Source organism: Clavelina lepadiformis, chromosome 3 (genome assembly GCF_947623445.1).
Source record: "Clavelina lepadiformis chromosome 3, kaClaLepa1.1, whole genome shotgun sequence".
NCBI lineage: Eukaryota > Metazoa > Chordata > Ascidiacea > Aplousobranchia > Clavelinidae > Clavelina > Clavelina lepadiformis.
The window spans coordinates 23,562,496-23,587,260 of NC_135242.1; the positions used below are offsets into that span (position 1 = coordinate 23,562,496).

The 24,765-nt window shown below is 35.0% G+C and overlaps 3 protein-coding genes and 1 long non-coding RNA gene across 7 annotated transcripts; 1 reads left to right on the forward strand and 3 right to left on the reverse strand.

Moving 5' to 3' along the window:
* Positions 1-20: 20 nt before the first annotated feature.
* On the reverse strand, positions 21-8,039 carry LOC143448847 (ATP-dependent RNA helicase DHX58-like). Its single transcript, XM_076948763.1, has 16 exons — positions 7,875-8,039; positions 7,367-7,496; positions 6,440-6,565; positions 6,199-6,337; positions 5,777-5,942; positions 5,462-5,572; positions 4,967-5,115; positions 4,566-4,728; positions 4,176-4,394; positions 3,841-4,008; positions 3,516-3,670; positions 3,080-3,250; positions 2,808-2,941; positions 2,404-2,591; positions 2,137-2,216; positions 21-2,050 (listed from the first exon to the last, which is right to left on the reverse strand). The coding sequence occupies exons 1-16, from the start codon at positions 7,960-7,962 to the stop codon at positions 833-835; spliced, it is 3,405 nt and encodes a 1,134-aa protein (XP_076804878.1). The 5' UTR covers positions 7,963-8,039; the 3' UTR covers positions 21-832.
* Positions 8,040-11,856: 3,817 nt separating this feature from the next.
* Positions 11,857-14,414, reverse strand: LOC143449958 (uncharacterized). Of its 2 annotated transcripts, none has more exons than XR_013114626.1 (3): positions 13,909-14,044; positions 13,064-13,187; positions 11,857-12,553 (listed from the first exon to the last, which is right to left on the reverse strand). It is a non-coding gene; the product is annotated as an uncharacterized LOC143449958 (long non-coding RNA). The 2 variants fall into 2 exon arrangements; XR_013114625.1 differs by having other exon boundaries at positions 11,867-12,534; positions 13,909-14,414.
* LOC143449957 (uncharacterized) lies at positions 14,000-18,320 on the reverse strand. Of its 2 annotated transcripts, none has more exons than XM_076950311.1 (6): positions 17,721-18,320; positions 17,223-17,282; positions 16,944-17,064; positions 16,710-16,863; positions 16,208-16,377; positions 14,000-16,028 (listed from the first exon to the last, which is right to left on the reverse strand). In XM_076950311.1, exons 2-6 carry the CDS (start codon positions 17,246-17,248, stop codon positions 14,802-14,804), a joined length of 1,698 nt encoding a protein of 565 aa, XP_076806426.1. In that variant the 5' UTR covers positions 17,249-17,282; positions 17,721-18,320; the 3' UTR covers positions 14,000-14,801. The 2 variants fall into 2 exon arrangements, with proteins under 2 accessions (XP_076806426.1, XP_076806427.1); XM_076950312.1 differs by lacking the exon at positions 17,721-18,320 and adding an exon at positions 17,355-17,629.
* A 1,536-nt stretch (positions 18,321-19,856) lies between these two features.
* On the forward strand, positions 19,857-24,577 carry LOC143449547 (serine/threonine-protein kinase PINK1, mitochondrial-like). 2 transcript variants are annotated; one of them, XM_076949798.1, is made up of 12 exons: positions 19,857-20,094; positions 20,221-20,352; positions 20,544-20,755; positions 20,889-21,026; positions 21,222-21,315; positions 21,849-21,975; positions 22,152-22,286; positions 22,496-22,659; positions 22,803-22,936; positions 23,347-23,458; positions 23,771-23,895; positions 24,060-24,577. In XM_076949798.1, exons 1-12 carry the CDS (start codon positions 19,962-19,964, stop codon positions 24,306-24,308), a joined length of 1,755 nt encoding a protein of 584 aa, XP_076805913.1. In that variant the 5' UTR covers positions 19,857-19,961; the 3' UTR covers positions 24,309-24,577. The 2 variants fall into 2 exon arrangements, with proteins under 2 accessions (XP_076805913.1, XP_076805912.1); XM_076949797.1 differs by having other exon boundaries at positions 19,858-20,094; positions 20,889-21,029.
* The last annotated feature ends 188 nt before the right edge of the window (positions 24,578-24,765 follow it).

The window sequence follows — 24,765 nt, forward strand, 5'->3', positions numbered from 1 at the left end:
TATATAATATAGGCTAGGTCGTGATGAAAGGTAGATACAAGTTTACAACTAGTATTTAATGGCGGGGAACCCGTATCATGATTAATAATAATAACAAAAATGCAAGAAGTACTTAAAACTGATGCAATTTCACTTAAAAATTTTTGAATGCTTGTAATAAACTTTTAAAGCTTTCCGTACGTAATCAGAAACATGATCTAGTTTGAAGGTTGAGAGAGAATGGAACGATGAACTTAATACTCAAAATGACGCCAAATTGATGAATAACGTGAATGTGAAATTAAAACACAACAAAGTTTACAATGAAAAGAATTACAAAAGCAGTAAGTGCAAAATTTGATGTAGAATTAAATAAATCAACACACTAATAAAACTTCACGCACCAAATACGTTATTTTCAAGTTTATCATTTATTGAGCATAGTAAGAAAGAACAAATAATCATGCACTTGTGAAACACTAGTGGCAGAACCATCTTAGTACAAAAACACTTTCTTCCAAGAAACGTTTTTATAGTTGCTGTAAGGTGTATACTCAGGGTTGCCATCGGTCTCAACTGAGAAATAAGCACGACTAGGAGACGAAAGACGAATACCACCTTAAACAGTGCACAACAGGAGAAAGCAACCAATGTTCAAAATGCCCAAAATACGAACCTCTGCCCTAAAAATAAGACGAAAATAAGGACATTTCTTAGAAAAAAGGACAAAAATATTTTCTAAGACCTGGCCCTTTAAAATAAGAACAAATCTTAGAAATAAGGACGGTATGGCAACCCTGTGTATAGGCAATGTAAAAGTTCGATTTCTATAATATCTTCCAGTTCTTGAACTTTACCAACTGCCGTAGTTATGCATCGATTTAAAAAAGTATTTCACTGACTTAGTTATACTTGGTTGATTGTTTTCATTTGAGTTGCCTTCATTTTCATTATTCTGTTGATTGCTGGCTGGTGTTGTGTCAGATTGACGACTGCTGCTTGATGAACTGGGATCTTTTCCCTTATCTGATTGGCTATCAACAGTATGATCAGATGTTTTTGGAATGATTTCCACTGGAGCTTTCATCGCATTCTCATTGGTTGATGATGTTTGTACATCACTAGTTGCAACATTATCATCAACATCTCTTGGTGCCACGTTGGATCTTTCTTGTGGTGGGTGGCAGCTAGTAGATAAATTTCCTTCCGAGTTTTTCAGTTCGGCTTGTGAGGGCAACGATGGTTCTGCTGCCACTAGAGTGAGTTTGTGGCGATCATTGTCATTTATTGGTTCCACTGCCAATGGCTTGGAAAATGTGCTGCTGTTTGCAGAGTTTGCATTCTCCGTAAGATCATCATCACCTGAAGATGATTCAGCCTCAGTAGATGTGTCATCACTGACATTCGGTTCGGAGCCAGCATCATTATGAGCAGAGGCAGGTACTTTTCTTTCACTGACACAAATCGCACTTTCTGTAGTTGAAGTGTCACTTATCAAGACCTTACTCTCTGTGATAGACTCACTGTCACCACTAATATATTGAAATGATACAGTTTGAAAACAGCTAATATATTCATCCCTTTCTCCAAGCGACTTGTTATTGTGCTTGCTGGTTATGGGATGTCTATGCATATTTTCATTGTTCCTGGGAGAACTAGTACTGGGGAAAGTAGTGGTACGATCAAATTTAGGAGCAAGTATAAACTTTTTAGGGGAAGTGTTTCCACTGCTGCGATCTTCATCAGAATTTTCAAGATCGCCTGATGGTTGGCTCGATATACTGTCAAAACTCTCATCGGCGACATTGGGTTGCGTTTCACCAAGAGTCCCGACTTGTAAGTTTGATAGATCTTCTTGGTTGAAATTGTCTTTCCTCTGAATACCACTTTCTTGTTCATGTAGTCTCAGTCGTTGGATCTTATCAAATTCTTGACGTTGATCATCCGCTAAAATTCTTGCTCCACTACGTCGGTTCACACCAACATCTTTAAGAGAAGTTAATTCATCATAAGAATGACGTTGTGGAAGGAGCGAAGAGCTTAATGGGCGAGAAGAACGGCCGCCGACTGCCTGCTCATTATAAATAAAGTTGTCAACTGCCTGCTTATATTGCTGAGGCATTTGCTCAAAAATGACGATGATAAAACTCCACCAACCTCTTCATAAGGAGGAGGCTTGGAAGAAGTATGACTTGGATTTTCCATATCCATGGCAGTTTCGTTGCTATGAATAGCAGCTGGAATAACATAGTTACATTAAATATTGATAACTTGTTTTAACAAACATACTTTGTGTAAAATATAAAACAAATTGACAAAGCAAAACTGAAGCCTCATGATTTTGGCGGAAATTCTCACCACACTGTATTGTTATAACTTTAACGTTTTCCTACACAACCCTACTGGATAATGGAGGCAATCTACCTTGTGGGGCTTCATAAAGCTCGCTTAGATCATCGATACTAAGTTCTCTTATAAAGGAGTTAAATGGGACGTCCTTCCATTGTTTTTTAACTGCACGATAGCCTTTGTCATTATGAATAACGAAGTGGGCGATCTTTAGAACAGGAACGTAGCATTCGGAGTGGCGCATTCTCCAACCCCACTGCAACCTGTGAAAATAAACGTATAACTGAAATTCTTTTTATCATTGGTGACCAATGTTAAAATAATTCAAATTTATTTAATCAGCGTCTATTTGATGTGACCAAACTATAGCAAAGTATTGTAAACACGTCCAATCAGCACACAATCGCCATTACTAAAGTGAAGAGTAAAGTGAAAAGTTAGTTTCACAGAATGCTGAAACATATCAAAGCATATGTCACCGGCACTTTGGGTTTCCACAGAAAATTGGTCCAATGAACTCTTCACCGCCATCTGGTGGTGCCTCATAGCTTTCGTTAAGATCTTGTGAAAACAAAGCGATTTTGCGAAAATTCCCGTCCACCACAACGTGATGCTGAAAAAAAAATAATAAAAATTGATTTTAAGTTTCTTCTTCAAAACTCATTTTCTGATAATTTTCTTATGATACTACATTGCTGCTAGATTGTTAAATACATTTTTGGCAAATTTCGCGTAGAAAATTTCAAGTAACCTTATGGTCGATATGTCGAAAACATATTGAAGTTGTGGCCTGTTTGTGGCAGTGTAAGCAGATGAGTTTGTAAACAGTTTTGATATCCGGCTTCTTTCGTTGTTTTTTAAAAAATTCTACCTTTTCTTCAAAATCTTGCGTTTTTTTCAATTTTTTTTGAATATCTTGGATCTGAAATAACCAAAGATATCACATAAAAAGTTCACTTTCTTTAATAGAAAAGCAAGGAAAAATTATCGACCCATATTTTCATGACAAAAAATAGTCTACAAATGTTGGCCTTTCATGTTTCTCAAGGTGCTATAATTTACAAGTGCAACACTGTACTTAGAAGTTGATCATCAGGCGAAAGATAAGAGCATATGGTTATCAAAGAATAATTCACTGATTGCAATTTTTACAAATCTACACTTTATTCTCATAATACGAAATTTACATCTTTAAGTAGCAACATGGAGTTACGGCTTCCAATCGTGTCGAGAATTTCCTTCGTGAGTTCAACTCGTATTTCATTTTCCTTCTCACGTCTGACGTGCCCACTGTCATCATAAGCAAGCATCAACATCCTACTATCCTTTGCTCTGCCTCGACCTATAAACAGCAGAAGCAGATAATCTGATATTTAAAAGCTCTGGGAAAGATAAGTTTACATGACAATGCTGTATAATCAACATGGAAGACGATTAGATTTTAAGGAGAATGGAAACAATGCATTTTAAGTAAAGATAAAATTAAAGTCAACAGACACCGTAAAATGTCACCTTTTCTCTGAACACGTCCTATTTCGTTGGTGGAGTAGTTGTAAGTGATGATGAGGTTGCAAGCTTTGATGTCCAACCCTTCTTCAGCTACAGACGTGGCCACAATAACCTTGCATCTGCCATCCTTGAACGCCTGTAGTGTGTCCTCTTGTTTGGTCTTATTCATTCCTTCAAAACATGATTCTCGTGAAAAGTATAAACCACAATTACCTGATTTTTATCAAATAATAACACAAAATTCATAACCTGCATATTTTTTGCATTATAACTACAATCTATTAGTATTTAGCATTTTAAATACTTTTCGTGGTTAATTACAGGTTTAATAACTTTACCAGCATCAACGGCTCTCCCTGAACCAATGAGCTGTTCTGGAAAGAGGTTTAAGTCAGTCAAATCATCTTGTTCTTTTAGACAGGTCAGTAAGTTGCTCGCTATTGCTCGAGTCTTCACAAATATGATGCACCTTGAGTCAGATTGCCTTTCAAACTGTTGTCTTAAAATTTCATAAAGTTGTTCAAGCATTGGGTTCATGTTTTCTTTCTCATCCATCTCTGTATGATAAAAAGCAAATGATGGTACAAAATATATATACTTACGGGGATATTCACCTATTAGGAAAAAAATTGCATGATAGCAATTTGTGTTGGGTCATTTTCTCGCAAAATAACTTACAATAACTTACCGTAATTAATTAAATTGGATAGTAAAATAGTAAACCATACCGAAATAATGAAATTGTTTTTCACAGATATTTTTGTGAATTTCCAGTAATTCATCTTTTACACTTTCCGAAGCACAATTGGCCAGGACAAGTTTTTCCACCAAATAATCTCTCGCATCAGTGCTACGTACGTGGTCATTCAGAATCAACGATGTGTTGTACTCCTGCATACATTGATAAATCACTAGCATCGTGCGACATAAATTTTTCGGTCTTAGACAAAAAAGTTTTAAAAGATATTTACCAGTCTGAATAACTACTGCATAATCAAACTAACCTTGAATAATTCTTTATTGACAAATAAAAGATACTCAAATATAACTGATGAGTAATTGACAATGTACATTATATAATATAATTTTAATAACAATGTTCGTGTGCACAACTTTGATTGCTACAAACCCTCAAAAACATGGCGTATGTCATGAAACGTTGGGTTGCTTCGGTAAACTTTATAAGTTTGCTCGCTTCATAAAGATTAACGCACCACGCCTCGTAATCTTGACTGCCCGGTGAAGCACGAAGATCATATTTAAGTTTTCCTTCAAGCACTAAAAAGATGTTGAACATTCACAAATTTAAAGTGACCATATAAGCGATACACTTGCAGTGGTTTCACTTTAAATGCACAAGCTGAAAAAAATCTCTTTCCTAACTCAACAGTGTTGTCACCACTAGAGCACCGGCTACCAATCTAATCTATATTTTCCTTCGCACCTTTTTCAAACCAAACTTTGAAACTGCGCAATAGTACCCCAGTATACATTAATAACATTAACCGCAAAGTGGTCTATGTGAACCATCTGAGCTTTGAGCCTTTGAACCATTTGAGCCTTCTAAAGAAACAAACAATTACACACCAAAAACACTTGCTACGCATTATTGCTATTTAACAACCTGTTTTGTATTCATCAATTGCTCTTTTGATCAAGTGATGAATGCGTTCCATGACGGCTTTTATGCCGGCACAAAAATGGTCTCCTCTTCTCCTGGACACTGCTTTCATTTCTACAAAATAAAAGAAATATTTAAAAAGCAGAAACTTTATCATGAGATCCAGAGGAATTCGTTCATAATTTTTTATTCTTTACTATTTTTTATTTCTTTACTTTCTTTATACTTGCGACATTAGCAGTGATCACTGCGTTATCACAGTTATCACATGCATCCTGTGTAATATTCTTTCATACAATTGTAATGAACAATATTCACCATCTTTAGTTTCAGTTTGATACTGTCGAAGACTGGAAATATATTTTTTTACTCGGACTGGTGCAAGCGAAATATCCAGGATTGCCATCAAAGTTTTAATGTTTTCTTCAGCCTTAGCCATGGTCTTTGCCTTTCCAAAGCCTGGTAATGCTGTCAGACCAACGATCTTAAACAACACAAAAGATGAAAAATGAGCCTTTGCGAGTTGTGACTTGATCTTCAATGCACTAGTATCTGGTTAGGTTAAATAATATCTGGTTAATATATGTGTCTGTATATCTGTAGATCTGTGGTTAATTTGGTCAATGTGTAATATGTGTGGTTAATATGTGTGGTTATCTGGTTAATATCTGGTTAGATTGTGTTTAAGATGTTGGACTATTCCACTATTCCTCCAGATATGCTAACTGAACATAATAAACCTGTGGTAATGTTGATGTTGGTTGAAATTTTGCATCCAAGTAATGCTTCATAATTTGACTGTATGGGTCTTTCTTCACGGCATGATGACATTCATCAAATATGAGAAGAGTTAGCTCTTGAATGTCCAATAACTCATCACTGCAAATAAAACATAATTTAAATGGATAGCTCATGGAATTACCGAATCAGATATACCAGATGTACTTGCATCGTAAGCTCAATATAATGTATACTAATTACCCGAGTAAATTTACTAAAATTTGAGGAGTCATGATTGTTATTTGATGGTTTTGTAAAGACTTGTGCATTGGAACATTTGAATTTGCATCACCAGTGATTTGAAACATAGTATTGGGGTTGAAATACCTGAACAAGAAAAATACAAAGTTAACATTCTGAATGAAGCAAGGTAGAATAAGCTACAAATGTTTGGATCATAACTTTAGCAAAATAGCTAAGCAAATTTAGCAAATTGCCCACTTCAAACACCTATTTTTTCACAAATTACGTAAGTACGAAATGCTTTAGAAAGTTAAGATTATATTTTCCATCACTGCAAGAATTCTCACTTTGTATTACACTGGACATTGTGAGTATTTATGTTATAACCTGATGTCGCCACAAAAAGCACCCAATTCATGGACTGCAAAATCTGCCATAAGCTAGATTATTACTACTTTGCCATATACACCATGTATCATTCAGACTAAAGTAGCTAACGAGTTTTACAATGCAGTAAAAAGTCATCAGGCATGTTTTCTCCTTTTGTCTCAAATTTTTTTCCTTTCAGCTTGATTTATCCTGCGACTATTTGTCATGGTATGCATTCTGCCCATAAAACTCAAGTGCTTTGCAAAATCTTAATTTCTGTGATAAATTTCAAATTATTGACTAAATCAAATTAATCGTTTTGGCAAAATTGGTGAAGTACAATCACATGGAAATGCAGCCAGAAAGAAAACAAGAAATTGAACGTGGAATCGGCCATTACTTGGTCCACTAGTTAAAACTTTCTCAAATTATTTTTCACAAAACCCAATACAAAAAGGTTTTTTACAAACCTGGAAAAGTTTTAAACTATGCGCTGATATTAAGTACTATTTCTACATGTACATTAAGAAAGAAATACTTTAAAGTCAGATCAAATTCTGATAAATTTCAAGTTACTGTTTAAAGAGCTTGTATTGTTGCTGCACCAGTGGCACTCGCGGCACCAAAAATATAACTTTTGCTTCTTCTGCTTTCCTTTTGACATGATCCAGACAAATCTTCAACGCAACAAACGTTTTTCCACTGCCTATAAATATAAACATATCATAATAAAGTTTAAATGCTTAATCTTATTTCACAATTGGCTATTTCTCCACGTAATAGGAATTTAATGTGAAGTTTTAAACTTCAAAAGTATGTTTGTAATGTACATGACATGATAACTGGTGTGACTGTAACCATTTCACAAAAACTGCTTGCTTTATGCTACCATTTTCCAGAAAACCTTCATTTAAGCGTTACCACTCCCTATGCTTAGCAACTACCCAAATTTTGAAAAATTTTACTTTTCTTCTGTTTATCTAATTGCAACTTTTTCTAACCAATATTGTTTTGATATTGATAGAGTTGGTTATGTCATGTTTTAACAAAAGTTTTGGAAGAAACATGAAATGTTTTTAATTACCCGTTGGTGCGACTATCATGCAGTTTTCACTTCTTAAACCTGGACCAGCCAATTCCAGTTGGTAATCTCTCAAATTGAGACCATCCATTTCAAACTGGCTTTTTACAAAAGCAAGCACAATGCACTTTTTCAAAGCTTAAGTCATTTTTGAAACTAAATAGCCTAAATCTTGAAATGAAATGGAAAATGAGATGATGTAAGTTATGAAAATTTGCATAGATATTTCAAATGTTTTCCTAAGTTTAAACCTGAAACTTTTATGATAAGACTTCTTAGTTTTCCCTAAATTCATGATGAAGAATTCATGCAAGATTAAAAACTATACCCCTTAGTAAAATATTGGAATAATTGTCACTTTTGGCCAAAAAAATTAACGTTTTGATAAAAAAAAGTAAATATCGGGCTGGTGACTACACTGCAAAAGTGCAGACTAGGGGCTGTTTTTAGTAAGATCTTGGGTGTGCCAAATAACCAAACATGGCAAGGACGGTGTGCAAAAATGCTCAAATGCAATGAAAGTCCGCAATTACACAAATAACGTACATAGTTTGACTTATTCAATCTTTAAATCGATTGAAAATTGAGTGCACCGAAGTTCTGTCCAAGTCATTAAGTGCAGAATAACGCACCTTAAGTGTGGCACTGAAGCCCATCAAAGCCAATATTGACTGCGCCTTTGCCAAACTTTGTTGTCTAGGCTTGGGAGAACACTTAAAAATTATGAAGTTCATGCCGAACGTTTGAGTTCAGGTTCGGAACATCCGTAATTAAAACATACACAGAGAAAAGTGAGGTCAATAAAGGTAGACTACGTGGTTACGATTGTGGCGGTCGTGATAGTAAATTGTAATAATTTATATAATTGGCATTTTAATAAGCGATTGTGTGTTCTCCAGTTAGATGTAAATTGAATGTTTAGTTTAGACAGGTGTATTATTTTTGGTTAAGCTGTTATTCAAACATTATATCGCTAAACCGACATACTGACCTAGATATAAGTGTTTTAAGTAGCATTGCGTTTCACACGGTATAAAGTTTGATGGTACTTGGGTGAAAAGCTCGGTGACGTAAAATAATGTTAGATATTACATATGTTACATGTAGCATGGCAAGCAACAAGTCTGTCGCTGATTGGCTGAGATACAGCGGTATAAAAACTTAGGCTTGGGTAAAATCTCTCTCTTCTCATCCATCAGTTTTACATCCACTCGTTTATTCATTATTCAATTGAAGTGATAGCTCTATACCAGACGTGGGCAAACTGCGGCTCGCGAGCCGCATGCGGCTCTCCGGCATGTTTTTTGTGGCTCTTCTAGTTGAATCGTAAAATTCCAAAAACATGTAAAGCCTACCAAGAGTACCGTTTATGAAAGTTTCTGTGTAGTTTTTCTTTATTTAGGCCAGGATTTCGTTTATGACGTAACACTAGACATCGATTCCGACATTGTTTTCAGGTATAGATTCTATACTCTATGAGTCTATGGCAAAGGTTGTCAAAATGCACCTCACCAACATGTTTTTATGGGTCTTTTAGTTAAAAAGTAATATCCCAAAATGACTACTAATAGTATAATAACCAAATTGACAATCATTACTGATTTTGCGGCTCGCTGGTGTTTATATTTTTCCGCAAGTGACTCTTTCATTGAACAAATTTGCCCACCCCTGCTCTATACGGATGTGAAATGGTGATGAAATTGTTTCTGATGTGACTACGACTATATTTTGGACAATATAACAACTTAGATTTATGAATGTTGTGCCGATTTAAAGAAACAATCAGAAATAGCATACGCAACGGAGTCAAAGACAAAATAGGCTAGGAGTTCTAAAAGAAAGACTAAAAACCTTTCGCTTTAAGCCAACATAAAACAATCCACATCGCCATCTCCACAGTATCAAGTGAATTTACATAAGCTCAGAACCTTTGTGAACGTACAGAAAATAAAACACAATACACACCGAAAACATGTGCTAAAGTCGAAACATATAAACCTAGGCTAGAGTTCACAAGCAATTCTGTGATTTCCTTCTTTAGGCGTAGAGTCGTAGACTACTATAAATTCATAGGCTATACCGCTATGCAACAACTACCGCTTGGTTCGAAAGTGGGAAATTCCCTATGGGAAGATTTCAGTTTCGCAAACACAGTGCCAAAGTCACGATTAAACTGAATGAGTATACGTAAAAAACATTTAAAACTAACTATTCTGAAACATTTACTAAATGTTTTATAATAATGTTTACAGAATATTTTTATCCTTTTACAAAACGTATAGCAATTAAAATTAATATTAAGCACAATAAAGATTGTTTAATTCGAAGAGAATTGAAAATTTTTTTTAATTTTACTGATCTATGAGTTTAGTGGCCGGGCTAGCTGTTACCAGCAATTATTAAAGTAATTATTTTTAAGCACTTTCAAGCCTTTCAGCTTGCTTACTTTTTCTTTTTTATAGGCGCGTGTTAGTAACAACTAGCTTGATTTTTCTTCTCCATAGCGCTTTTGACGAAAAATAGAATGATTACTGAATTCTAACCATGAAAAACCCAATGTTGACGCGCCATCTAAATGTTGCTGTAGCTAGTGAGGAAATTTTTTTGAAATGCATGAGCGTTCAGCTAGTTCTGATTTGACTCCAAAATTGAATGTAATATAAATCGTCATATGTGGCATCGTCCGACGAATCGCAAGCGTGTAGTGGCTTGGGAGCCACATCCGATACCAATATATCATTCGTGGGAAAGTGTTCGCCAGTTGGTTATTGAAATGTTGTTTGTTGATGAAACTGCAATTGTCGCTTAATATTTGGAAACTTTCCCTAAACAACTTTATGTGAAAGCGCCGTTTATTATGTTACCAGGTGATTTCATAGCATCCGAGTTTAAACTGTGTATAATCCCCATTGCCCAACGCTTAGTTTATCGTTTGCGATTTCTGACCTATTTGTGTATATTTTGTTGAATACTTCCGCTCACATCGCTCCGCTTTATAAACTCGTGCTAATATGCGAGTAGCCGTGCAGACAGAGATATCGAATCGTACGAACGTATTACGTCAGTCGTGTTAAAATGTAATTTGTTAGACTTGTTTTAATTGGTGAATGCTAAGTTTGTGCTTGTGTCATAATAATCGGAACCTGTACAGTTCCTATAATAAAGGATTGTTTTCTGATAAACTGTATCTGTTAATCGTAATAGCTTTCGGTTAGTAACAGTAGTAACACGTTAAGGTTAGAGATTTCTAACCGCACGCAACCACGGAGTCAGATCATTAATTCGGCAGGTAAATTAAGACCGAGTAATATAAGTTAAGACTGATAAGCTGCGACCTTTGATTTAATTTTCCATCATAGGCCTATGTAGGCCTACGTATATTTCCATTTTACTTCCATGTTATATCAGTTAAAAGGTGCCAGCGATTGTTTTTTGTCGGTAGAGTCTATCTATCAACCGCTAGTCTAACGGGTGGTCCAAGTTTGTCAGCATCTGGGGCCACAATATTATTTTGAGCGTTGTTCGCGGGCCACACACAGTAGGCTACATCAGTGCTAAGAAAACGAAACAGTTTATTTTACACGAAAACCATTAAACCATAGCCAAACAATTCAAACAACTTTTCTGTTTATTGGTCACTTAAAGATTAATACCTCTACATCAACATCGATTTCAGCAGTTGACAACCGCAAGCAGGCATCCAATGTTTCGTCTCCCGACCTGTTCCTTGTATTTGATTTCATGGGGAGTGGTTTCCTCTGCATGGCCTATGAGTGTAGCACGGAGAAGCAAATCCTAGACCACATCATGTCTGACTGCTCCATCAGCCGTGTTTCCAATGAAGCGCAAGATCGGTGCATTACTAATGACAACACGGCGTCAAAGTCTGCTTAATTCTTGCACCAACATCTAGTCTGGGTGACCTAGAAACACCTGCCTATGCGAGGAATAGCGTCACATACGTACATATTTAAAATCAAACGGCTTTGCCACTTTTTCGTTTATTGTTAGATAGACATCGTCAGCCAATCAAACTTGAACACAGCCTCAACACTTTAAGTGTCTGAACAAGAGAACACCGCAGTAGCGATTAAATTGTGCAGTAACTTACTATGCACAACGTCAAAATCATTGACTTACAATGGAATTCCAGTTATAAACGGCAGTATGGAAAGTAACTCATAAAGAGGAGGATTGTACACGTAAATGTATGCAAAGGAAGTTTAACTTACTCTGTTATTAAAAACAAATTGCATCACAAGCAAATTACAGAAAACATACATTTCTTTCTACAAAGAATAAGAACAACTGCATTTTGTTAAAATTTAGAAAATGTTTTTACACAATTAATTACAAATTATATATCCAACTACAAACACAAGTACACAAAGTGATTTTTGAACATAATACAAAAGCGATTGAGTGCTGACATACAATTTATACAATATTTTACGTGACTAAACACAAACAAAACTGTTAGGCAAAAATAAAAATATCAAACTGAAAAGATCTTTTGTAAAATGTTGGCAATGTCTTTTTGGCCAATCGTCAAAAGAGCGTCAATAAATTCTTCACTCCATCCAGCAAAATTTGGTACAGCATCAAGGAACTTAGCAGCCGCTGATGCCTGTCCTTGATTACGTTCTATTTGTTGTATTTCTTGCTGTTGGGTAAAGTAAATTCTGCATTAGAAACCAGAGTAGGCCTATTTTAACAAAATTAAGACAAAGCTAAATAATTTTTTTCACTTTTAAGTAAATCTGAATCAAACACACCTTCAGAATCTACTAAACAGCACCAATTAACTCCCTGACAAGGCTCCTTTTAAAATAAAAAGGAATCCAAATTGTAAATGTAATTTCAAATTTGTTGGAAGTTGCATACCCCGGGACCACCCTAGGATGCATTATTATGTCACAAGCCTTAGTAAAGTCATTACTGATAATGACATCTTCTGAACAGATACATGCATCCATTATGGATCATATCATATGTGGTTTGTCAAAAAATATAATGTTTCAAAGACAGGCTGGTTATTGTAGTTTCACTTCTACTCAAAATCTAAGTAAGGGATAAATTGACTGATCATTGCTGCAAAGCATTCTAATACTGTATTTAAGATATTCAAAAAACAATTTATGATTATGAGGAATAGTATTAAGAGGTCAGTTAATTTTAAATATTTACTGTACCTTTGTTCCAACATAAACACAGGGCATCCAGTCTAGCAGCTGTGACGGACAAATTCTTTGCAAAAGAAGACGTCGAATTTTAACATCATACGTCACTTTTCGCTTTAAAATGCTATCTCGCTCACTGTAGATATACAACATGGCTAACATTAATAAAAGCTTCATGTTGCAAGTTTAAGTTAATATCTTATTGCACTGATGTAAATTCTAGCATTGTCATATTAAGCTACATTTAGTACTTTAAAACATGTGATTCATATGATTCAGCAAAGCAACAGGTATGCCATATCCATTGTTGTTCAGATTGGACATGACAGAAAGCAATTAGGTTTCGTTTGTAATAGAATACTAGAATGGAATTAAAAGTTAACTTTGCTTCTAGGGTAATACCCTTGCAAAAGAGTTTTCTCTCAGTGTGAGTTGTTTTAAAGCTAACAAAATGAAGGATATCTCCAGCTCTACACTATAGAGCCAATATGTCAGTGACCAAGTTTAGTTTAAATTAAGTATCTTTCTACAGTCTGGTTTAAATTCAGAGTTAAAGATTTTAAATGTTAAAAATTTTCATTTCGCTGCAACAGAGCCAGACTGTATCAAAGCCTCGATCGATACAAAGCTGGAGATTTATAGTAATTATTTCATCTGTTCTGTGCAGTTGGTTAAAATATCTATTATGCATAAATAGTTAGGTTTTGAAGAACACTTGTTGTTTTCGTTTACACACAAATGTTATTTCTTACAAGAAAACGTTTTGAAAATATCTTTTAATAACCAGTTTAATTAAACAGAAGAAAGTTCAGTTATCTTGTCCATTACAATTTTTTCTATGGCAAGCAATAACAAACCTCATATTAGAAGTCCTTCATTCAAGACCGGACAGTTCTCATGAAGAATCAGATTTAACAAAATTCAGATAGCAGACATTTCTAAGGCCTCCTGCAAACAATAGTGTTTCAGCCTTGCCATAAATATATATCTCACAAGTAAATAAATGAATTTCCTTAATTCAATGAAAAGTTAAAGTTGTTAGCAAAAGTAATAATTCAAACACTTAAGGCTGGTTTACACTTTAGAACATTTCAGCACAGTTCAGGAAAGTTTAGCGTAGAAACTATTAATAAGGATAGCATTGTGACACAACAATATACAAAAAATGGCAACAATTACTTAAGAATAATAAAATGATATTTTTAATATGGAATTTTAATCATTGTTTTGCACAACAATTTATATCTATGCATACATAAATGGATGCAAAAATTATGACAGAAGTTGATTTTTTAAAAATATTTTGCTTAACTTGAACCAAACTACATGCAAGCTCATCGTTCTGTTTGTTAATGTATCTGAAGATTATTTAAACAGGCAGATTTTTTTACAAGAATGAAAATCATTTGAAATACTATGGTAACGTACAAACAATAATAATTTGAAATTTTACGTCATCGTTACCTTTACATAATTTTTCAGGTTACAGCATAGCAATAATGTACAAAAAGTAAAACATTGCATCTGAAATAGCTGTGTTTTAAACACAGAGATAATAAGTATATATTGTATTTATATGTATGAATGTCAAATATTCTTTAAAAATATATGCACATATTTGAGCTAGATTAAGACCTTAATAAAAGTTCTTGAAAACAGGGTTTTGTGAATGCTGTAGGATAGCAGCCAACATAGGCATAGCTTACAACAAAAGCTAAGCTTAACCAACATAGGCTTAACATCGCTTAACTTAAACTGGCGTTTCAATTCTACCCCAGTTTTGAAGCCACCGAAATCCTTGCTGCAGTTTTAGAGTGATGTTAGTGATTGGAGACGTATCTGGTGATGCAGGCAACAATTCATCATCCACAGCTTGTGGTTGATCTCGTTTTCTATGGAGATCTTCTGTAGTTACTCCTGCACTTTGTTCCGATGAAATTTGCGTCGTATTTGATAGAGACAAAACACCATCTTCAATTGATTCTTTACTTCTATCAGGAACAGGATTAGAGCTGGGAAGGCAGGAATCTGTGTCTACTTCATATTCAGCTGACGCAATTGATGATTCAGATGAAGAAAATCCATCCTCTTCCTCATCAGATTTTTCATCGATTAGAGGAGGAACCTTTACCAGCGAGGATTCAATGCTACTCACCACCTCTTGCCTATTCTGTGCTGCAGAAGAATGAGGGTGAGATTCCGGTGGAGTATTACTTGAACTCAAACTACTATCATGACTAGAACCTGACGTTAAACTTGATGGCTGATATGTTGTTTCATTTTCTTCAGAATCTGTTTGTAGTTGTTGCTGAGGTTTTTTAAACACGGAAAAGACAGGTTCTGATATGTGTGTATTACCGTGAAGAGATTCACTTTCAATCTCCATAGCAACACTATGCAAATTACAAGATGTTGACACATCAGTATCAGAAGCACAAGATTTCGTTACAGGCACTTTCGCTAGAGATGAACCACTAATATCTTGGGTGTTGTGCATTTTGCTTGGAAGTGAACCACAACTTTGTGCAGACCCAAGTTTCGAAGAAGCTGGAGATCCTAAGTACACCATCTGTCGTCTTTCATTGGGAGAATGCGAATTCTCAAACCTACTATTTTCTGCTTGATTTTCACGCGGTGGATTATTTTGCTGATTGACAGATGAAAGTGTATGAGCTAAGGCTTCATCAATATAATTAGGATCTGAAATTTCAGGATCGGTGTTGGATGTGGTCCTGCTACTGTATGTACTAGCACTGCTGTCTATTGGCATGTCAGAATTATTTGCGCTCCGTGAGACCTCAGTCATTGTCAAGTCACTATCATCAGCAGAACTCATCCGAACTTGACATCTGGGTTCTTGTTCTGAGTAAACCGGCATCTTTGGTCGGGTTTCATCACTCTCATTTATGCTGGACCCATCTGGTCTTCTATCTTCTTCATCAACTTCATTACACCTTGGTATTTCGCCTCTTGTTGACTGCAAAACATACACATAGTATCCTTATAGGTCAATGTCTCATTGTAAATATATTTATGATGAGCTATACGTAAAGTCTACAGTGGACAATGTTTCAATTTGTATGCATACAACATAAACCAAACAAACTGTGTCAAAGATAATACTGAAAATTATTTTAGTATTGCTTGACTACCCACTTCCTCATATGAAGGAGGCACATCTGGACTTGGAAGTGAACAAGAACTCTCTTCGTTTCGGCCAGGATGAGAAGAAAGCTCTGGAAAATCTGGAGCACTTGGATGATGATCATCGTCATCAGGAGGGGAATCGTGGTTATTATCACATGCAGGTAACAGAGGAAAATACTCTGGATGAAGAATGAAATCAGTTAAAGGATAAAAAGTTGTTATATAAAAATTTTTATATAAACAATAAACTCAGAAAGAGCTCGTTTCCTTTAAATTCCAATTTTTACACAATTCAAAGTAACTTGTCCCAAAAATGCTAGAACAAGTAAAGACACTACTATGGATAATTCAAGTAACTCTATTAGACCCTTTAGCTAAGTTGCAATTAATAAGCTTTTACAGTTTGTAACAAAATATATATTCTATTATTTTTAAATCAGAGATGTTCTTGCAGGACAGAACAATGTAATGAGAAAATAATAATAAACCAATAGTAAAGTAGTATCAGTACCTGGAAAAAATTGCCGTACTACATCTTCGTGTCCTGTTTCACACAATGCAGCTAAAAATTGTTCAGCCCAATTTCCATATGTGGGGACCTTGTCTAGAAACATCCCTGTAGAAAATCTCTGGCCATCGTTCCTTTCACTTTGGACAATTTCTTGCTAAAAGTTGTTAAACATGAGTAATCTACATCTGCGATATTAATCCTTAGTTATAGAAAACAAATCATATGATAATGCACCTTGGTACCAAGATAGACACATGGCATGAATTCAAGCAATTCTTTCGGCTTCATAATATCAAATAACCTCTTTTTTATGAACAAGTTTCTTGTTACTTTCTCTTTTACTAAGTCGTCCAGTCTATTAAAATATATATATATATATATATATAGAATTTATAATTACATTTTATGCAAAGTTACCATAATAAGTTATAATCCATCCACTACTATTGTCGATGTAAGCAGTGGCATTTAAAAAACTTCTGTCTCATAAAAAATGCTTCTACAAGAAATTACCTTCGGCCTCTTACGGAAGTTCCCATTTCTGTTCATTTGTGAAACCAATCAAATGAAATACTGAATACAAAAAATAAACGACTAAACGCACAAACTGCTAAGTTTTACAGAGTCTATGACCAGTCGAATTACCTAAAAAAATCTTGGGTTTAGTATACAAGTGCACAACCACATGATGTCACAGTTTTTGTAGCTGGGGAGTACAACACAAAGGCATCCTGCGGTTGGGCACTTGTATACTAGACCCAAGATTTTTTATCAACAAGCCTTGCAATCACACCACTTTGCCATAAAATAAAGAATTTTTTGGAACTAATATAATTGTTAAACAGCCTACACAAATAGGACTATAAAAAGGTCCAGTGATTATGGTCAGAGAAAATATGTTGATGTCGTTTTTCTTTTTTTTTCGCGCTGTATATATAGTTTTGTAAATATGACCACGTTCTTCTTGGATTAGAGTCTGCAAAAAAAACTTAACAGTTCTACACTTTTTACCTTATTGAATATTTGGTTCTCCTTTACGTTTTCATATCAGGATCGAACAATGAGAAATTATTTATTACCATACAAATTCGTTTCTATTATCTCATAACTCCTTTTCATTTACGCTTTTAAGTGGTGGTATAAAAGACCAAAATATTTCACTAAACTTTTGTTGTTTCCAAGCACAGCTTTACGTAGCAATTTTAAGTAATTTTTTTCCATTTCACAGTACACCTGAAGAAGCAAGCTTACGCTTGCGAAAGCTCGTGTAGAGAAATATAAATAGAGTTAACCTTCAGAGTGCCAAGCTACATACTGTTTTTGTTATTTTACGAAACATTTGTTAGTTTTTTTTTTTAAAAAGAAAAAACTAAGCAGACCAAAGAAAAGAAGATCCAGCAGCGTAACAGCGTTAAGAAAATTGATTTGTTACAGTATATATTCTATGAAAAAACTCTACATCTTGGCCGTGTTTTTCCTTTTGCCGGGTATTTTTCTTTGCCGCCCCACGACAAGCAATTACTGATTTTGTTTGGATTTTATTTTTTTGTTTAATTTAAAAAGAGCAAATAAATCCCCTTTCTATTTCTTGTTTTCACTCAAATACGCAACGACTTTGAGAGGAAACTTGGTCATCACAACGAAACCCAAGTTTTCTTCAAGGGAATTCCCCATATTGTCAAAAGACATTAATTCGTTGTTTTTAGAAAAAGTCAATAACAAATTAATCCCTTTGGAAATGAATATTTTATCAAAAATCTGCTATAAAATCAATTAAAGTTGCAAAAAATTTAAAAATAATAAAGCAGTAACAATACATCAGCTACAACTTTTGTTTTCATATTAATTTTGATCGTTTTCAATCGGATTCTACTGATTTGATCCAACAGTTTCATGAAATAATTCTCACTTGAAAACAAACAAACAACCTTGTGATCAGTGTCATTCAGTGATTACTTGAGACCAGAAAGTTGTTTTAGGATAGGAACAGATAGTGAATGGCTAATCATTTTTGACTGAGAGCACAATGCTAAATAGCGACTACCATGGCGGCCCAGATCCGGAAAAAAGCTCGGCTTAGTTTTAGATCCATTATAAAATTTATTACTTTGCTGGTTTAAAACAGTGTCTACAACTGCCTAAATACGGCTCAAATACAGTAGACCGGTATTTTAGTAACGAAATCCTCACAAGAGTTTAAATGCACAAATTTAAAATGTCACTATCTAAGGAACGTCATCACTTCTACTAAACCATTTAATATTTTATACTTTTTAGTCTTAAAAATATATTTTACCGTAAAACCTCTATTTGAGCACCACCTCTATTTGAACGCCACCTCTAATAGAACGCCACTTTTAAAGAAGGGTTGAAAAATAGAGCGCCTCCCTCTAATTGAATGCCACCTCTAATAGAACACCACTTTTAGCGGCGGAATTGTATTAGCAGGTATTGTATTAATTGTATTTAAAGAAGGGTTGAAAAATAGAGCGCCAACCTCTAATTGAACATCACCTCTAATAGAACGCCACTTTTAAACAAGAGTTGAAAAATAGAGCGCCATGGCGGTGAAATAGAGGTTTTACGGTATGTCCCTTTTTTATTAAATGTCAATCACTCATTGCCTTCAATATTCACACCACGCAACCCAAAATTTTTATTTACACGTGGTGAGTAATGATGACCATTCGGCTACCACTAAATTAATTATTCCAGGCTAACTTATTTAACTAAAAATTTTAACTTTACCTGTTCCATATATTTCCATTGTCACTATTTGTAGATCACTATCGACGTTAGTATAACTTGACACTTCAATGATTGAATTATGTTTAACACATTAATCAACTAGTGTCATCAAACTTTGGCAAAATTACAAAGTTTATGTAGTACCTACAATTTACGGATCGACCATACAAGTGCACAACCACAGGGTGACTTTGTATGCTAGACCACAGCTACTGAAAATTTGACGTCGAAAGGTTTGTGCACTTGTATAATAGATCCCAATTTATAACATGAATCAAACTTTTTTTAATAATCTCAACAATGATTTTAAATGCTTTGGGCAGAAATGAACCTTGCTCAAATAATAGATTGAAATTAAAAGTTTTAGTCCATTTGTAGTTTCCTGAAACCAATAATGCTTACAGTCTGCTATATACTTCAGACTATAGAAGTTAATATTTCATTGAACATTTTCTTGTAAGTTGCTTGCATTTTCTGCCCACATCTAGGTGATTGACACCTGGTATGTGGGGGAAAATGGATAAATTTACTGGACACCTTATGCCCAGGGGTCTTGATGTTGTTGGTCGATGGGCTCGCAGTAAATTAGCAGAAGTTGATGTCCTTTTCAAGGATTTCAAAGATGTTGTTTCAAAAGGTGTGAATTTTGTTGTTCCCAGTATTTCATTAAATGGCAGAAAGGCATTTTTCCGAATTGTTTGTCATACTATAATACAAACTATTATTAATGCAAAGTTAATTTTTGTTTAACTACACGTTGTAGTTGGTGGTAAGGAAAAGGTCCAGAAAATTTCTTCCAATGAAGTGAAAAATGTTGGCTCACAAGTTGCACCAAAGCAAAGTTTGTTCCTTAATTGGCGACCACAGCTACAAAATTTTAGGTCATCTCTGAAAGGTTTGTCATCGAAAAGAAATCTAGAATTTCTGAGATTTATAGCCTACCAAATTAAAGTCATCTTTATCCAGATTGTGTTAATTTGTCAATTGACATTGGTTAATGGTAATTCTGTGTTACACCATGTTTAAGAAGAAAATAGTAAAAAGTAGTTTTAATTTTGTCCTACGATTAATGCTTTCTTCATCCAGAAAATGCGTTCAAAGTTCAGCAGCAAGTAAATTATCGAAATGCTTTGGGGGAAAATACTTTCTTTCGAAAGGATTTTATGTGGAGGAGAGCAAGAAATATGCCATTGATTGCATTTGCTGGATTATTTATTTGTAATGAAGAAGATCAGTTGATGTCACAGAAAGTGGCTGCACAATACAAAATTTATGAAACAGTTTGCAAGAACATAAAGGTTTAATAGCAATACAAACCTGTTATTTTTTTTAAATTTTAAATTTTATGCTTACTATGTTTTAGTAGTATCGTAATTTTCTTTATTGGGTGTGTCTATGTATCCATGTGATCAATTTGCATTGTTCTCATAGACAATGTTTCCGGAATATGAATATGAACACACGTTGGCACCTGACACAGGAGGTATGGCAGATGATTACGAACTGATCAGGGAAGAAGACAGAATGGAAACCGGAGTGATTAAATACCAAGCTAAAGTTAAGGACCAGGTGGTAAGTGTTATAAAAGTGTCTGAGAAATTTTAATTCTGGTTGTGTTATTATTTATCAACTTAAAATGTTATGTCTACCAACAACAGTATAAAGAGTTTAAAAAGTTTCTTTCTGTTGTCACTTGTCAATACTAAATAATGTTCAATTAGTTTAGTTTGTAATATCTCAATATATATTTTGATTTATTATAAGGATAAAAGCACCGATGAAATAATGGCCGCTGTTGCTTTGGATGATTATGTTTGGGAAAGCAATCTTCCTTTCGCTGAATCGCTGTTCAGTCCAGGTAAAATCTTTTTAATGTGAGCCAGGCAAGTCCAAAAACAAGTTGACCTTAATTTAAAAAACAGTTGTCGTAAAGCTCAGACCTATTGAAGAAATATACCAAGGCTCAGTTATATTTACCTGATAAACTGATCTATATTGCCAAAAAATTATCACCAAAAATGCAAATATATCATAGTTATGACATCCTTGGTTGCAATAATGAAGTTGGAATGTGAAGTCCATGTGCATGACATTTCATCAATGATGTTCATCAAAGCATATTTTAATGTCATAATCATCGCCACTTTTGTCGTCGTAAAGCAGTAACTTGTCATACATTTTTGTCATTGATGACTGCTTAGAAACCACAAAACATTGATAAATGCTTCCCCGATACTGTACTAACAGGGCTCTATTCTTGGATTTAAGGTTTACTTGTTTAACCACTTGCTTCTCGCTTTCAGTTTTAAAGTAAATTTGGTCAACTTAAGCTGACTTCCTACTACAGTTATCATCAGAGATTTGTATTTTGTGTGTATCCTTAAACAAAAGAATTCGCCGTGAAAGTCATAATTCCACCGAGAGGTTGCCATAGCAACGAGGTGATCTTGAAACAAAGTGAAGGTGATTCAGTTCGATGTGGTCGGGGTCAGTTTGGAAATCATGATGGTCAAGATGGGTGGGTTAAGCATGAAAACGTTGTTTTTTGCGGTATGGTTGCCTACTTGTCAGAGCATATTTAATCATTATTTATGTATACGGATATTATTCTGTTTGTACATACACACACACATATATATATATACTTATAATATGTACATGTACATGTGTGACTATTCATTATTTTTGTCATAGGACTTGGCCAAGAAAAAAACTGCCTCCCCATCCTAATATTGTTGCTGTTGAAAGGATGTTTGTTGATAAATTCCATCAGAGGACAGATCAAGCCAGCTCAAGCTATGATAAGGCTCTTTATGTTGTCACAAAAAGGTAAGCTGCCATCCATTACATGTAAGGTGTGTTATATACTTGATTAAAACTCACTGTCTGAAGTATGGGAATTGCCCCACAGTAACAATGTTACCATTTATAATGAATAATTAAGTTGGAGGTATTAATTTTTAATAGAAACATTGCAATCAACATCAAATATATAACCGAAGTTATTAAAATTTATTTTGACCCTTTTGCATGTGTAGATATCCTGTGACACTCGCTGAATACTTGAAACATACAAGACCAGACGGTGATATTGCTTGTCTGATCATTTTGCAACTGTTAGAAGCAGTTTCCCATTTGGTGAAGAACCACATTGTCCATCGAAGCATCAACTGTGACAACATAATGCTTGGATTTGATGAACGTAGGTCGCAATTTTTGCTTTAACGTATTTTATTAGAATAATAAAGATTAGTATAATTAGGCTAAGTATAATTTACAAAACTTGTTAGTTTTTTCTCATTCCTGACCAGTTTCCAGCTTTTTTTCAAGTTTTGCTGTGTTTAGAGGGTTTTCCGCATGCTTTACTGGATGGTTTTGGTTCCGCGTATGTTGCATCTTCGTACAAAGATATGCTGGTGCCGTTTTATCACAGCAGCCTCGATACAAGGATCTGTCCATTATCTTCACAAGCACCTGAGGTATGAGGTTGGAGTGATCTTGGTATGATATCAGCCATCATTATCTTTATCATAGCCTTTCATAGGCATTGCAATGGCAACATCACTGAGTATCAAACATAGGCCACATTATTGTAAACCCAGTGCTCAAACCACTCCGCTACTAAGCTAGCTTTGCACATCCTGAAGCTGAATTTAAACTGGCTTAGTTTAATTAGAGTAGTAACAAGCATGCAAGCCTGATGCCTTAGGCGTAATAGACTCTGCATTTGTTCAGCATCCCAAAGTCTCGTTCCAGCTTTAGTTAGCCACCAGTTTTGCATGTTCATTGTACAACTGGTCTCATGTATGCAAAGCAGTTCTTTTTGTGCCAGCTGTTATAGTGCTTGGAAATCAATGTTTGGATGAGGCATAAATATTCTTACCAACAGATTTCAAAAGCTAAAGCAGGCAGAAGGCAGTTTGTGGATTATCGCAAATCTGATGCTTGGTCTGTGGGTTGCGTCGCTTATCAGGTCTTGACAGGAGCTAATCCTTTTCAAGGTAAGAGGCCAGATTGCTAATTTGAAAGTCATTCACTTGAGTGATCATGTTAATCAACTAATGTAATATTTTCCAACCTGGGGTTTGCAGACCGACCTCCAGAGGCCCACAAAGTTGGTGCAGGGGGTCCACGAGTGGTGCTTTAATTCCACATAAATAGCCTGTTAAGTAAAACTTTCGAATTTGGACTAAGCTAATGTATTTGGTTATATTTGAGCAAATTACTGTCACTTTTAGTTGCTTTTCGTCATTTGAAATGTGTGGTGAGACGTACAAAATTATGCTTAGTTTCTGACTTGCATCTCACAACAGGTGATGGGGTAAGTTTGGATTCTCGTCAATACACCTGGTCTGACCTTCCATGTCTTGATGATGTCGATGTGTCACATGTCTTGAAGGTCGTTGCGCAGATGTTGCTAAATGCCGACCATAACAAGGTTCATGTTTTCTTAGGCTTTTGTTCATATATTTTTTAGACAAGAACGGATATAATTCATTTGTTAATTATTTAGTTACTCACTTGTAAGCCCAAAACCAATTTCGGCTTTATTGCCAGCCCTACGTGTTCTTGTCTTTAACTTGTTTAAACTCTGATTCCCAGAGATTGAGTGCAGCGGAAGCAGCAGACATCTTGCATTTGGAGTTATTCGCAACTCCGCCGGTTGGTAGTTTCTCGGAAGATATGAAGTGCAAAGAGCTACATTCGTGGATGGTCGACCACTGTGCGGAGGTATTTGCAAGAAGAACCCACAATAATATCTTGTATCAGCTCTCCTGTTCATTCTTTGCCAGGTTAGATTCGAAACAGTTTTCACGCGCTTTTTATCTCTGGGATTTACTGAAGGTGTAATGAGTTAGTGGTAATTTGAAGGGGAATGTTCTTGTAAATACATTGCTTTGCTATGTCCGTAAATACTTTCATCGTTTGCAATGATTTTGATGCACTACCTTTAGTAGTTCTGATACTACTACCACCATCATTAAGCATGCAATGGATTGGATGAGTTCATGTGTTTTTTCTTTCAAACATTCTTCTTTGTCCATGATTCTTTTCATCTCACTTTAGAGTTTAGATTCTTTTAAGTGTTTTGTGAAATAAAAAGTCAAGTTTGCCGTGTATCTGTAGTTAGTCAAGAATGCTGTCTACAACTCTACATAGTGACCAAGAATAACATGTTTTCACTTTACAGTATCTTTAACTGAATTATTTTTCCTTAACATCTGCTGGGGGATGATGGCTCTTAGGAATGAAACGTAAATCATTCAAGTTTTTTCGATTAATTGCATTCTAAGAAATTTTACTTTAT

What these genes read in the sequence shown, in the direction of transcription:
- LOC143448847 (XM_076948763.1), bottom strand. Translation starts at nt 7,962, where the DNA reads ATGGATGGTCTCAATTTGAGAGATTACCAACTGGAATTGGCTGGTCCA. An exon ending in CATACGCCATGTTTTTGAGG is followed by an intron (nt 4,729 to 4,966) that starts GTTTGTAGCAAT and finishes CAATGTATGCAG; the next exon opens with GAGTACAACACATCGTTGAT. An exon ending in GCTTTATGAAGCCCCACAAG is followed by an intron (nt 2,217 to 2,403) that starts GTAGATTGCCTC and finishes ATGTTATTCCAG; the next exon opens with CTGCTATTCATAGCAACGAA.
- LOC143449957 (XM_076950311.1), bottom strand. Translation starts at nt 17,248, where the DNA reads ATGGGAACTTCCGTAAGAGGCCGAAG. An exon ending in GTGTCTATCTTGGTACCAAG is followed by an intron (nt 16,864 to 16,943) that starts GTGCATTATCAT and finishes AACAACTTTTAG; the next exon opens with CAAGAAATTGTCCAAAGTGA. An exon ending in AGTACGGCAATTTTTTCCAG is followed by an intron (nt 16,378 to 16,709) that starts GTACTGATACTA and finishes TTCTTCATCCAG; the next exon opens with AGTATTTTCCTCTGTTACCT.
- LOC143449547 (XM_076949797.1), top strand. Translation starts at nt 19,962, where the DNA reads ATGTGGGGGAAAATGGATAAATTTACTGGACACCTTATGCCCAGGGGT. An exon ending in TATCTTCACAAGCACCTGAG is followed by an intron (nt 22,937 to 23,346) that starts GTATGAGGTTGG and finishes TCTTACCAACAG; the next exon opens with ATTTCAAAAGCTAAAGCAGG. An exon ending in AGGAGCTAATCCTTTTCAAG is followed by an intron (nt 23,459 to 23,770) that starts GTAAGAGGCCAG and finishes ATCTCACAACAG; the next exon opens with GTGATGGGGTAAGTTTGGAT.